General features: G+C 42.6%; 1 protein-coding gene across 1 annotated transcript; it reads right to left on the bottom strand.

Annotated features, from left to right (window-relative positions):
• Positions 1 to 1,285: 1,285 nt before the first annotated feature.
• Positions 1,286 to 15,604, bottom strand: LOC124121676 (surfeit locus protein 1-like). The gene is made up of 9 exons (XM_048402162.1): positions 15,465 to 15,604; positions 13,866 to 13,976; positions 10,544 to 10,665; positions 9,038 to 9,223; positions 8,133 to 8,205; positions 6,403 to 6,450; positions 5,388 to 5,505; positions 4,454 to 4,535; positions 1,286 to 2,410 (listed from the first exon to the last, which is right to left on the bottom strand). Exons 1-9 carry the CDS (start codon positions 15,537 to 15,539, stop codon positions 2,311 to 2,313), a joined length of 915 nt encoding a protein of 304 aa, XP_048258119.1. The 5' UTR covers positions 15,540 to 15,604; the 3' UTR covers positions 1,286 to 2,310.
• Positions 15,605 to 15,607: the final 3 nt, after the last annotated feature.

The raw sequence follows: 15,607 nt of genomic DNA, 5'->3' as shown, positions 1-15,607 counted from the left end.
AATTCAGGACTATCAAGCCAGTGGTTGATATTATGAGCAACAAACATACCACTGGTTACCACATAATCAACGAGAATGAACATTTATGTTGCCGCAAGTGGAGCCGGGCGTGGTGTCATGTGTCCAGCCACTGGGTTGCTAGTCAAAACATGAGGCAGTTCTTGAAGATGATGATGATATTTATTCTTTTGGAGTAGATGGTGGGAGGGAAGCTGTAAACAAGAGTCCTCCCTCCATAAAGAGTTCATGCAGAATGCATGAGGAGGGCAGGTGAGAAAGGAAGTTAAAGAAGTGGACCAAAGGGCCAATCAAAAGAAAGGTAGCATCTGACAGGTATTAAAGGAAGTCAAGATGCTTCAGTCACATAAAGTGGTGGACATATCTAAAAATAGATAGGGGGAAGTCCAGGTGAAGCTGGAGAAATTACAGAGGCTGCAAAAGGGTATCAGGTTGGTGTTAGTTGGCTGACATTCAACTGCAGACAAGGACAACATATAATGAACATATAATGAACACAGAATGAAGTGATGGTGATAATAGATGAACATGTATATATATATGTATAGAATGAATCTAAGGGGGGTTATAAGTGGGTGGTACTTATGTGGCTATAACTCATTCAGAGTTAGCACCACCCCCCGGCTACACAAGCATAGGATACTGCGGACCATTTCTACCCTGGAACCGCCTGAGTATTGCGATTGAGAGTGACCATAATCAGTCAAACCCTCTTCCAGATCAAAGAGTGAGTGAGTAAGCCATAGTCGCACCTTGTAACCACCCGATACTCACTAGTCACCTCTTGTGACAAGTAAGCGTAACTGAAGACCTATTCTGCCCTGGAACACCCACAGGTAGACAAGCATTGGGGGCTGAGGACCTATTCTGCCCTGGAACACCCACAGGGAGACAAGCATTAGGGGCTGAGGACCTATTCTGCCCTGGAACACCCACAGGGAGACAAGCATTGGGTGCTGAGGACCTATTCTGCCCTGGAACACCCACAGGGAAACAAGCATTGGGCTCTGAGGACCTATTCTGCCCTGGAACACCCACAGGGAGACAAGCATTGAGCTCTGAGGACCTATTCTGCCCTGGAACACTCACAGGAAGACAAGCATTGGGCTCTGAGGACCTATTCTGCCCTGGAACACCCACAGGGAGACAAGCATTGGGCTCTGAGGACCTATTCTGCCCTGGAACACCCACAGGGAGACAAGCATGGGAACCAGGGACTGTTTTTGCTCCAGAGTCAGCAGAAGAAAAAAGAACAAAGTACAATAACTTGATTTACAAACTTTATTCCACATTCATTAAATGTATTTTATGTACACACCAACTGCTAGAACCGGTTTATCAATTAGAATGTTTTCACAAAGCTGCCACCCATAGCCAGTGGTAATGGCCATGGCACTATCTGATGACCTCGTAGTCATGGTTACAGACTCTTCTCAGAGATTTGCACACATCACACAGTTGTATCTACCTAGGCCTTTGAGAGTCAGTCCATGTATTGTCACACAAATGCTGCCATAACACCTTTTTCCTGTCCCAGTTTTCATATTATATGTTCAAGACCATAGTCAATTCAAAACTACAATTTCAAATCGTTTTGATTCATCTCAGAGTTGTCATTGAGGTGAAAATTAGAAAGATAAAAATGAAAGAAAGATTTTTTGTCCCTTCTACAATAACCTCTTTGGCATTTGTTTCATGACAGAAATAAGTTACTTAGTTGACATTAATTAAGACAATAGACTTGGTTCATCATACAGTTGTAGGCCAGAGGATCAAAAAGCAGCCACTAGGCCTGGCACTGGCTTGCAGATAAATATATACATGTATTCTGAGGGAAATTGTGTTAGTTTCCTGGCTAGTATATGATCATAAGTTTATGGCATGACTAAGGGACCCCCAACCCCCAACCAGCAGAAAGAAAAGACTGATTTCAAAAATTTTTGTCATCCCACATTTGTTAAAGTTTGATCCAGCTGATCTGCAAACCAAGCAGTTGAACCAGGCCTCACAACTGGCAGATACAGAGCAGGGACCAGGGGGTGCTCAGACACTTTACATGTTAACTGCCCCCTCGGTACCACTTTGTGACTTGGGTATTATGTGCACACACACCCCTTTTTCAAAATCCTGGACCGGCTTCTGTTAACACTTCATCCTGACTTGTAGATCCACAGGCATGATAGGGACATCGTGTTGGTTAACTGGGTTGTATATACACAGGTATGCTAGGCAACATCGTGTTGGTTTACTTGGTTGTATATACAAACATATGCTAGGCGACATCGTGTTGGTTTACCGCTGCTTCTTGATGTAGGTGAAGGCACTCTCTGGAGGGGGAGGTCGGTAGTAGCGGCGGTACCACATGCCCAGGGTGATGAGGCCCAAGGAGAACCTGCAGGAGGATTCACATGTAAGTAGGGTCCAAGAATTTGCAAGAGTACACACATGGATTGGGCCAAAGATATGCAAGAGTACACACAAAGATTAGGCCCAAGAATTTGCAATATCACACACATAGATTGGGCCCAAGAATTTGCAAGAGTACACACATAGATTGGGCCAAAGAATATGGAGTACCATTGAACATTCTACCAAGAACACCAAGGAGTGCCATCGTGCATTCTACCAAGAACACCAAGGAGTGCCATCGTGCATTCTACCAAGAACACCAAGGAGTGCCATCGTGCATTCTACCAAGAACACCAAGGAGTGCCATCGTGCATTCTACCAAGAACACCAAGGAGTGCCATCGTGCATTCTACCAAGAACACCAAGGAGTGCCATCGTGCATTCTACCAAGAACACCAAGGAGTGCCATTGTGCATTCTACCAAGAACACCAAGGAGTGTCATCGTGCATTCTACCAAGAACACCAAGGAGTGCCATCATGCATTCTACCAAGAACACCAAGGAGTGCCATCGTGCATTCTACCAAGAACACCAAGGAGTGCCATCGTGCATTCTACCAAGAACACCAAGGAGGGCCATCGTGCATTCTACAAAGAACACCAAAGAGTGCCATCGTGCATTCTACCAAGAACGACAAGGAGTGCCATCATGCATTCTACCAAGAACACCAAGGAGGGCCATCGTGCATTCTACCAAGAACACCAAGGAGTGCCATCGTGCATTCTACCAAGAACACCAAGGAGTGCCATCGTGCATTCTACCAAGAACACCAAGGAGTGCCATCGTGCATTCTACCAAGAACACCAAGGAGTGCCATCGTGCATTCTACCAAGAACACCAAGGAGCGCCATCGTGCATTCTACCAAGAACACCAAGAAGTGCCATCGTGCATTCTACCAAGAACGCCAAGGAGTGCCATCATGCATTCTACAAAGAACACCAAGGAAGGCCATCGTGCATTCTTCAAAGAACACCAAGGAGTGCCATCTTGCATTCTACCAAGAACACCAAGGAGTGCCATCGTGCATTCTACCAAGAACACCAAGGAGTGCCATCGTGCATTCTACCAAGAACACCAAGGAGTGCCATCGTGCATTCTACCAAGAACACCAAGGAGTGCCATCGTGCATTCTACCAAGAACACCAAAGAGTGCCATCGTGCATTCTACCAAGAACGCCAAGGAGTGCCATCATGCATTCTACCAAGAACATCAAGGAGTGCCATCGTGCATTCTACCAAGAACACCAAGGAGTGCCATCGTGCATTCTACCAAGAACACCAAGGAGTGCCATCGTGCATTCTACCAAGAACACCAAGGAGTGCCATCGTGCATTCTACCAAGAACACCAAGGAGTGCCATCGTGCATTCTACCAAGAACACCAAGGAGTGCCATCGTGCATTTTACCAAGAACACCAAGAAGTGCCATCGTGCATTCTACCAAGAACACCAAGGAGCGCCATCGTGCATTCTACCAAGACCACCAAGGAGTGCCATCGTGCATTCTACCAAGAACACCAAGGAGTGCCATCGTGCATTCTACCAAGAACACCAAGGAGTGCCATCGTGCATTCTACCAAGAACACCAAGGAGTGCCATCGTGCATTCTACCAAGAACACCAAGGAGTGCCATCATGCATTCTACCAAGAACACCAAGGAGTGCCATCATGCATTCTACCAAGAACACCAAGGAATGCCATCATGCATTCTAGCAGGAACACAAAGAAGCCGCCATCATGCATTGTAGCAACACCAAGGAGCGCCATCATGCATTCTAGCAGGAACACAAAGAAGCGCCATTATGCATTGTAGCAACACCAAGGAGTGCCATCATGCATTCTAGCAGGAACACAAAGAAGCGCCATCATGCATTGTAGCAACACCAAGGAGCGCCATCATGCATTCTGTCCATTTGCATAATTGATATACTATCTTCAGTTTGACCAGTCAGCACTGGAACCTGCTAGTTATTTGTACCCCACCACCCCTGTGTCAACAAGTAGGGCAATGAGATTTTTTACTTACCATGTGATGATGTATGACATGTGTTCGTTCCTGAGGGTGACCCTCGTCTGACCTCCAACCGGTCCTCCATTCACTGTGCTGTCTGCCAATACAAGGAGACAGAGTGAGTGAGTGAGTGAGTGAGTGGCAGGCCGCTCAAACAAATACTTTGAGGTTCTGCTTACAAGGCTTCAATAACCAGTGACATGGTTGAAATGTTTTATTTGTTTGCTGTTTATTGCCACACCCGACAATATTCTAACTTCTTGAGGCAAGACGATCTGATCAATAATCAAAATCTATTTTGTGATAAAACAGGTCTTACTTTGTGCATCAAATCATGTGAGCACCTTGATTAAAACATGAAAAGATTTGGAAAATATCTGTTGACGCCAAGTTGAAGGTACGCATGCTCTGCAGATCCTGCATTCGACCGAAATTTGCACAGTTGTCGATTTAGCTATGGGATTTTGATTGGACTATGCATAGACTCGTTGGTCCAGCCAAAATGTAACTCTATAATTCCAGCCTAGGTGGAAACTGGACTTTTATGGTCAGTTAACTCTCTTGCCTCTGGAATATGATGTGTGGGGTGAAATTGGGTTTAACGTCACGTCCAAGATTATTGCACTTATATAGCGGCGTGCATGTACGTGTGTGTTTGTGTGGCTGCTTGTACTTGTCCAGACTAATGCTGATTTATAGTGCTAGCTCACTGAGATACCATGCCGCAGTTTAACATGAATACCCCACTCAGGTGCAGTATATTGACTCCAAGCCGACCAGTCCTTGTTTTAGCCCCTTAATGCCGAGCACCAGACAGGGTAACAACAAGTACCATCTTTTAACATCTTTTCTTATGGTGGAACCCCGGACCTTCCGCTCTCCGGGCGGACACTCTACCACTAGACCACAGCGGTCGTGGAAGATGACGAAAGCTATGGTAACTACTCACATCTGTCTGCATCAATGAAGACTGACGCGGTACCAGCTGCCTCGGACATCTCGGTGACACTCCGGTACAACCAGTACCCCGACGTGTTGTGGTTCCCCTTTGGCATGAATGGGTTGCGCTACAACATCAACAATAACATCAACATGGTAGACATCGACAACATCAACAATAACATAAAGGGCGGTCGGGTAGCCAAGAGGTTAAAGCGTTCGCTCGTCACACCGAAGACCTGGGTTCGAATCCCGACATGGGTACAATGTGTGAAGCCCATTTCTGGTGTCCCCCGCCGTGATATCGCTGGAATATTGCTAAAAGCGGCATAAAACCAAACTCACTCACTCGCTCACTCAATAACATCAACATGGTAGACATCAACAACATCAACATAATAAATAACATAAACTTGTTCATATTTATATGAACGTGCCTGATAGCTTTTATTAAAATATCGAAACGTTTTGCTGATTTCTTGCATTAGATCATGTGGGCACATACCGTATTTGACGTAATAAGCGCCCCGCTCTTAAAAGCGCCCATGGCTATAATTGCTCACAAATTAGCAAGTGAACAATCCCAATTAGCACTCTTTCCGATTGATCAATATACACAAGACTTTTATATTCGCGTATAATACGCAATCGTATGGGGTTTAACGTAGCGTCCAAGATTATTGCACTTATATAGCGACGTGCATGCACGTGTATGTGTGTGTGTGTGTGGCTGTTGGTACTAGTCCGGACTGATGCCGATTTACTGTGCTAGCACACAGAGATACCATGCCACAGTTTAACATGAATACCCCACTCAGACACAGTATACTGACTCCGTGCCAACCAGTCCTTGTTTTAGCCCCTTAATGCCGAGCGCCAGACAGGGTAACAACAAGTACCATCTTTTAACGTCTTTTGGTATGACGCGGCTGTGGATGGAAACCCGGACCTTCCGCTCTCCGGGCGGACGCTCTACCATTAGACATCGGAGGGACAAGACTATAAATAGGATGTATCCGTCTTACCTGGTCATCGTGACGCACCACTCCGACTATCTCCACCTCATCCGCTATCTGCAAAATACCAAGGTTCCTACTGGATACAGAATAAGTCGTCCTATACACATACAATTTGAGAATGGATGCAAATCATTTATACTGCGAGTCCTACGGGATGAATAAAATTAAATTTATTTTTTATCAAAATTTCTATTATGTGAAGAAATACAGTCAATGTTGAGAGTGACTATGGCTGATTTCCTTCAGTCTAACTTGGACATCCCCATCTGTTTTATTTGTTTGTTATTTACTGCGCACTCGACAATATTCCGGTTATATGATGGCGGTTTGGAAATAATCGAGTCTGGACCAGACAATCCAGTGATTGACATCATGAGCATAAATCATGCATCAACAAACTCAGCGAGTTCCGTTAGTCACCTCTTATGATAAGTATAGGTTGCAGAATCTCAATTCTTGACCAACTCTTGACTCCAAAATCATAAACCTCTGTAAAGCACTGTATGTTGCCATGGAAACACAAATATAACATACAACAACATTCAGGGATAATATGGCTAGCCCTCATCACTACAAACACTGCAGCAAGATACAGACATTTAAAAAAACATTTAACCCAACTTATGATATTAGATCATTGTGTATATTTTCTTAATTTTTCATGATCATATAAAGAAAGATTGCCTTTTCGTTTAACTTGTGTTCATAGGAGTATGAACCTTAACAGAGTGATGGCAAAATTCTATGAACATCGGAGCTCATAAATGTCTTGCAGTCATACAACCCATTCAATAACTTTGGACCTACTCATGCTTTTAGATTATTTTCGCTAGGTCATGTAACAATAAAGATATAATTTGGAGCTGATGTCAAAAACAAATCTGTGGAAAACCACCATAATGTCCACAAGGCACAAACCAGATGACATGAATGTGTACATAGGAAAGGGGAGATAATTGAATGCAAGTGTATGGACATTCACAGAATTATCTCCCTTGAACAAAAACTTGTGTCCTGAGAATGAATGAGTGAGTGAGTGAGTTGGGTTTTACGCCGCTTTTAACAGTATTCCAGTTATATCACGGCTTGTCAGCTTAATGTGGGAGGGAAGCCCGAAGTGATAGGGGTCTCAGACATTTACCACTTCGGTGAAACCCTTGAGCACGGGTACGGTGCTGACAAACCTAGAAACATAATCGGGGCGAACCGGGATTCGAACCCACACTCACAGGTTTCTGGCGTGCCCAAGGGACGCAACTCTGCACAGCGAATCGCGGCGCCTTAGACGACTGGGCCACCCGTGCCCCTTGAGAATGAATGATGCCATCAGTGACTATCAGTATCGGTGTCTGTGCCAGTGAACAATTATCAATGAATTAGTTCTGTTATGGTATCAAATTTGAGGGTACCCAAAAACACTTTGAGCTTTTTCTCCTGCATATGCACATGAATGTTTTGAGAATCATGTCATGATAAAGAGACTTCTTTGATTTTGTCAATTACGAAAGATTGCATCACATTTTCCCCAACTCCCACCTAGTGACTCTTTCATGCGAAGTTTGGTTATATACTCCCCAGGGAGCTGAGAATGATATATGAATGTAAAGTCATCCGTGGACTTCATTAATATTGGTGTAGCAATTTGATGTGCACTGCACACGGATTCTAGCACATTATGAATACTCATCAGTATCTTTTCACCCCAGTCTCTCGCCACATGGTGCTGTTGTCCTCACCTGACCTTTCTGCCGCGTCGCAGAATTTTGGTTCTTGGCCGGAACCCACCCTCGATTCACCAGGATGGTCAAGCTGCAAACACAGGCAGATGAATCATCCAGAAACAATGTGTCAATGCAATTTATCAATACTGGTCATTATTAACTTGAAAATAGCTTGGAACATTTTGAGAGAACAACTTCTAAAAAGGAATTTTTGCTTTACGTTATATGTGTTTCTGCACAGATAAAAAATAGAGATGAGATGCTTATCATGCTGAGACAAGTAAGTCCAGCAGGGATGATGGATGAGGTGATTCAGGCAACATTGTTTCAACTCAAGTTTGACAAATCAAACAAAAAGCATTCCCAGGAATGGATCTGTTCATCTGAGACAAAGGCAACTAAATCAAAGTTGTTCTGACATAAATATTGATCAAACTTCAAATTGTGTTGGGGGGCACTGTGGCCCAGTTGACTGAGGAGCCACAATTCGCTGTGCAGAGTTGTGTCCCTTTAGCTCACCAGAAACCTATGATTGTGGGTTCGAATCCCGGTTGGCCCGATTATGTTTCTAGGTTTGTCAGCACCATACCCGTGCTCATGGGTTTCACCGAAGTGGTAAACGTCTGAGACCTGCATCACTTCGGGCTTTTCTCCCACATTAAGCAGACGTGCCTTGATATAACAGGAATACCGTTAAAAGCGGCGTTAAACGCAACTCAATCACTCACTCAAATTGTATTGGTGTCATATCCATTTTTCCAAACCAATCGATAACCTTTTTTTCAAATTGTCTAGTATTCATACACAGTATGAAGATCGAAAGATTTTTGGTATCCGAATTCATTTAACAACATTTTACCATGAATCAGATTGCAACACACACCCATTCATTTCACAAACAAATAATACAGGTGACGTACTCCCTATCCGAGAGTATAAACGGTGTGACAACGTTGGATCCAGGGCTCGGTGTGTTGACATTGATGAGTCCACCCTGACTCTCCGTCATCACGTTACTTCGTGGAGCGATGTACATCTCCCGACTGTGATCAAACCGGCCGCGGACTGTCACGCTGCGGTATTCCAGGTCCTTAAACTCCTCCAAGCTGAAAACACAGAGGTCGTGATCAACTCAAAACCTGATCAGACCAATAAACTACACTGAACATCACGTATGAAGTGATCAGACCAATAAACTACAGTGTACATCACGTATGAAGTCATTTGACCAATAAACTACACTGTACTATCACGTATGAAGTCATTTGACCAATAAACTACAGTGTACATTATGTACCGTATATCGCTGTGTATAACGCGAGTTTTTTGTACCTAAAATGAGGGGGATAAGAAGGGGGGTCGTCTTATACAAAGATCTCACATTTTTTTCCACTGGCGATGTCAACCGGCGTCCGATAGCCAGCCCAGCATTTGACACTAAAACTTCGCATTTCGTTCTTAATAACTGTTCCAATAACTATTCCCATACATAAACATGATTTGTATCTCTTTTCCTTGAATAAAGTTTAATCATTTCTGCAAATAAAGTTGAAATGACCCTCGCCTCGATGCAGATTGTCAAACCAGCTGACACGGTAAAACAATCAACATCCGTGAGTAGAGAGCGGGAAGTACTGGTAAGCATTTGCATATTGCACACGTGACCTTACATGTGATAACCGGTGAAGCTGAAATTAATTCCCGCTGTTTTTACATTTGTATTAACAACTGTTGGAGACAGTGTGAATAAGTGATTGTGGAATAAACACGCTGAATGTGAAGCAAATATAAGCCTAGTTAGTTACAACATAGTTAATTGGCGATTAAATTACTCCCCATTGTCTCTTATATGTTATTACTTCATAAATGAATTTTATTTTACAGGCACCAATTTGGTGTCGTACCGTGTAAACACAAAATGGCAACATGTGCTGGAGTTACACACGCGACCAATCATCGTAGAAAAAACAACGCAAGATAAACATATTTGTATTGAATATATAAGGTTTGTGTGCGCACTTGTGATGTGCTTCATTCCAGGTCGCCATATACACGGAGTATAGGACTTTGGGTTGATTTTGAAGGTGTGTACAGGGGGGTCGTCTTATACGTGGGGTCGCCTTATACACAGCGATATACGGTATGAAGGGATCGGACCAATAAACTACACTGTACATCACGTATGACGCGATCAGACCAATAAACTACACTGTACTATCACGTATGAAGTCATTTGACCAATAAACTACACTGTACATCACGTACATATGAAGTCATCAGACCCATAAACTACACTGTATATCACATATCAAGTGATCAAACCAATAAACTACACTGTACATCACGTATGAAGTGATCAGAACAATAAACTACACCGACCATCACATATCAAGTGATCAGACCAACAAACTACAGATGATACTGACTCAAGTGGAAGAGGAATGGGTGGCTGGGTCGTCTTCTTCTCAAGGTCAGCAATCAGACCCAGCTTCCATTCGCGTCGTCGAATCTGCCACGTGCCCAGACAAAACGCTGCGGCCGGAATCACCTGGAACCATGGAGCAGAGCTGTGAGTTGTAAACCAACCGTGGACAACAGGGAAATGCATTGTGAAAACACACACACACACACACACACACACACACACACACACACACAGACACTCACACTCACACTCACACAGACACTCACACTCACACAGACACACACACACTCACACACAGAAGCACAGGTGATCATGCTAACTAGAAGCAGGTGATCATATTACTAGAAGCAGGTGATCTTTCACTAGAAGCAGGTGATCATGTTACTAGAAGCAGGTGATCGTGTTACAAGAAGCAGGTGATCGTGTTACTAGAATCAGGTGATCATGTTACTAGAAGCAGGTGATCATGTTACTAGAAGCAGGTTTATCATGTTACTAGAAGCAGGTTTATCATGTTACTAGAAGGTGATCATGTTACTAGAAGCAGGTGATCTTTTACTAGAAGCAGGTGATCATGTTACAAGAAGCAGGTGATTGTGTTACTAGAAGCAGGTGATCATGTTACAAGAAGCAGGTGACCTTGTTACTAGAAGTAGGTGATCGTGTTACTAGAAGCAGGTGATCATGTTACTAGAATCGGGTGATCATGTTACTAGAAGCAGGTGATGGTGTTACTAGAAGCAGGTGATCATGTTACTAGAAGCAGGTGACCTTGTTACTAGAAGTAGGTGATCATGTTACTAGAAGCAGGTGATCTTTTACTAGAAGCAGGTGATCATGTTACAAGAAGCAGGTGATTGTGTTACTAGAAGCAGGTGATCATGTTACAAGAAGCAGGTGACCTTGTTACTAGAAGTAGGTGATCATGTTACTAGAAGTAGGTGATCATGTTACTAGAATCGGGTGATCATGTTACTAGAAGCAGGTGACCTTGTTACTAGAAGGTGATCGTGTTACAAGAAGCAGGTGATCATGTTACTAGAATCAGGTGATCATGTTACTAGAAGCAGGTGATCATGTTACTAGAAGCAGGTTTATCATGTTACTAGAAGCAGGTTTATCATGTTACTAGAAGGTGATCATGTTACTAGAAGCAGGTGATCTTTTACTAGAAGCAGGTGATCATGTTACAAGAAGCAGGTGATTGTGTTACTAGAAGCTGGTGATCATGTTACTAGAAGCAGGTGACCTTGTTACTAGAAGTAGGTGATCGTGTTACTAGAATCGGGTGATCATGTTACTAGAAGCAGGTGACCTTGTTACTAGAAGGTGATCGTGTTACAAGAAGCAGGTGATCATGTTACTAGAAGCAGGTTTATCATGTTACTAGAAGCAGGTTTATCATGTTACTAGAAGGTGATCATGTTACTAGAAGCAGGTGATCTTTTACTAGAAGCAGGTGATCATGTTACTAGAAGCAGGTGATCATGTTACTAGAAGCAGGTTTATCATGTTACTAGAAGCAGGTTTATCATGTTACTAGAAGGTGATCATGTTACTAGAAGCAGGTGATCTTTTACTAGAAGCAGGTGATCATGTTACAAGAAGCAGGTGATTGTGTTACTAGAAGCTGGTGATCATGTTACTAGAAGCAGGTGACCTTGTTACTAGAAGTAGGTGATCGTGTTACTAGAAGCAGGTGATCATGTTACTAGAATCGGGTGATCATGTTACTAGAAGCAGGTGATGGTGTTACTAGAAGCAGGTGATCATGTTACTAGAAGCAGGTGACCTTGTTACTAGAAGTAGGTGATCATGTTACTAGAAGCAGGTGATCTTTTACTAGAAGCAGGTGATCATGTTACAAGAAGCAGGTGATTGTGTTACTAGAAGCAGGTGATCGTGTTACAAGAAGCAGGTGACCTTGTTACTAGAAGTAGGTGATCATGTTACTAGAAGCAGGTGATCTTTTACTAGAAGCAGGTGATCATGTTACAAGAAGCAGGTGATTGTGTTACTAGAAGCAGGTGATCATGTTACTAGAAGCAGGTGACCTTGTTACTAGAAGTAGGTGATCATGTTACTAGAAGTAGGTGATCATGTTACTAGAATCGGGTGATCATGTTACTAGAAGCAGGTGACCTTGTTACTAGAAGGTGATCATGTTACTAGAAGCAGGTGATCATGTTACTAGAATCGGGTGATCATGTTACTAGAAGGTGATCATGTTACTGGAAGCAGGTGATCATGCTACTAGAATCGGGTGATCTTGTATGATGCAGTCAGTTCCGTTGTGTGATATACAATCTAATGAAAGTTGAAGACTGTCACAGCAGATTAATCTTGACGCCACAAACAGCAGGTTCTGAAAGAATTTTAGTCCATTTGACCATCATCCTCGATTATGCTGTGCATCAAAATTTCCATTCTTGTCTAACATATATACCCTAAACCCACTTGCTACCTCAGTTGGACATTCAAAAAGATGTTTCCTGAGTATTAAGAGGAATGTCTTGATGAATAAAAACATTCCCCTGTTGTATTTCATGGCCCACAACGATGTAAGCTATGAACGGATGATATCACTGCTTGTGTCAGTCCATCTTCCCAAGGCAAGGGAGTTAACTGACTGTAAAAGTCCAATTTTCACCCTTGCCAAACCAGGCTGGAATTTCTTGGCTTGATCGTGGCACCACTAGTGCATATTACCATTAAATGTCCCTTCTATGTCCCTGCTATTGACCAGTCATATTCCACCTCTCAAATCACTTGCATTTGCTTCAAACAAAATGGTGGTGCCCTGTCAAGATGATATGATAGACAATCACGATCTATATTGTAATAAAACGGACCTCAATTTGCATCAAATCACTTAAGCACCTGATTAAAAACCTGAAGAGATTTGGAAAATATCTGCTGATGCCAAGTGGCGAACGGTACACATGCTTTGTAAATCCTGCAATCGACCAAAATCTACACGACAATTTACGAACCAGATGGCGATTTCGTTACGTCATTTTGATTGGACTATGCATAGTGGACTCATAAGTCCAGGCAAATATAACTCCATAATGTGATAACTCCTGTCTAGTTCGGCAAGGGCAGAAACTGGACTTTAATGATCAGTTAATTCCCTTGCCTCAGGAAGATGGTTTCAGTCACACAAGGACAGTGTTATAATGGCTTGGACAGCTAATGTTTGAGCTGTGTTATTCAAACAGGACTCAAAACAAAGCTAAGTGGCCAATCAGAACAAAAGATGATATCCCTGATAATTGAGGATGCTAGGCGTGTCTGAGATGTACAGTAACCATGGTAACTACCAGCAGAGCGTAGCCTCCTTCACCGAATGTCTTTTTCCTCTTGTATGCCCTGGTTTGTCTGGGAGCCTGTTGAGTGGACTGAGACCGGAGGATAAAAACTTGGCCTCGTCTCTGAAAAAAGAATTTAGCAACAAAATGAGTGAGTGACTAGATTTACGCTGCTTTTAGCAGTACTCCAGCACTATCACGGCAGGGGATACCAGAAATGGGCTTCACACATTGTACCCATGTCGGGAATCAAACCCGGGTCTTCGGCGTGACGAGCGAACGCTTTAACCACTACGCTACCCAACCGCCCCTATTTAGCAACTAAAAACATATAAAAAGCTTCATAGATATATTTTGGTTGTGAAGCAACAAAAGAGATCTCTTCAACACCATCAACAATGACAGGCAATCACTTGGAGTGTGTTAGGAAAAATGAGTTTTCTTGTATTTTTCCTTAACGCACAAAGTGAAATGAGAAAAACATACTGCATGTATGTTGTCTTCAGACTTACCGTAATTAGAATCGAATGTCGGATGGGAAGTGTGAGAAATGATGACTGGGAAAAGATCTCAGAAGAGTTGAGTTGAGTTGAAATTAACAAGGCTTCCAAGATTATTGCACTTATATAGCCACATTGAGTGTAGGGGTGTTTGTACTAGCGCCGACTACTGCCAGTGTTATAGTGCCACAGTTTAACATGGATACTAAACTCAGACATAATATACTAACTCCGAGCCAACCAGTCCTTGTTAAAATTTAGCCCCATCTTTTGGTATTAAGGGGTTGGGGATGGAGCCATTGACCTTCCAATCTCCTGTCACTGTATCCACTGGCCAATGGAGGCAGTTTCCAGTCACAGATATTGCCAAACAAACATGAACACAATGAAAATGTTCTTTACTTATTGACTGTCATAGTGCAGTAAAAGCCAGTCAGGTTTGACAACTGTTCACTATATCATAAATGGGTAAATGTCTTTTAGGCAAGTCTTTAAGATGTATTTTAAGAAACAGGTTTACTTCTTTCCTGTGTTATTTATATATGTGTTACAAAAACATAACATTCCTGTTATTAGTGGCTTAGTTCATACAGAACCACTTTTTTAATTACTATATTCCCCATCATAAGCACCCACACCTAAAGCAATGTGCAAGTATTCTTTATATATACCCAATAATAAGCCGCAATGTTTTCGAGTTCAAATTTGCAGAGGGTGCATATTATACATGTAGACCCTGATTAGTAGAACGTGGAACTTTTATCTTGCAAACACACAGTTTCGGTAGTCAATTAATAAATATGCCATTAAATGGGTAATTATATGAAAACACATATTAATACTCATCTTTGCACTGAAAACATTATTGTAATTTAACATTGGTCACTGTTATATTATTACATATTGCGTTGGGGTCGTAAAGTGGGGTACCTATCCTAATGATAATAAAGCGTTGCCTAACCGTTGGGATCGTTATAAGGTGTAATGCACAAAAATAGTATGGCAATTAACGTCAGGAAGGGACGATTACGGAACTTGACATAAGAGTAGTTGGTCTAGCAATTCCTCAGTATTAAATAAGTTTTCATGCGTTGATTGCATACAAACTTACCAAACTGCATAGTAAATTAGAGGATCGCGAAAATAATGTCATAATTGAAACTTGAAATAATGATCTCAAGATCATTACATGCCACACATCGTACGAATGTTGGAGCACCCTTCCGAGCACCTGTTAGAGTTATCTGCCCATTT

This window comes from Haliotis rufescens, unplaced genomic scaffold (genome assembly GCF_023055435.1).
Source record: "Haliotis rufescens isolate VD_foot unplaced genomic scaffold, xgHalRufe1.0.p SCAF_246, whole genome shotgun sequence".
In the NCBI taxonomy this organism is placed as follows: Eukaryota; Metazoa; Mollusca; class Gastropoda; order Lepetellida; family Haliotidae; genus Haliotis; species Haliotis rufescens.
Note: the sequence above shows the minus strand (reverse complement) of the source record. Positions and strands in the feature narration are given on the sequence as shown.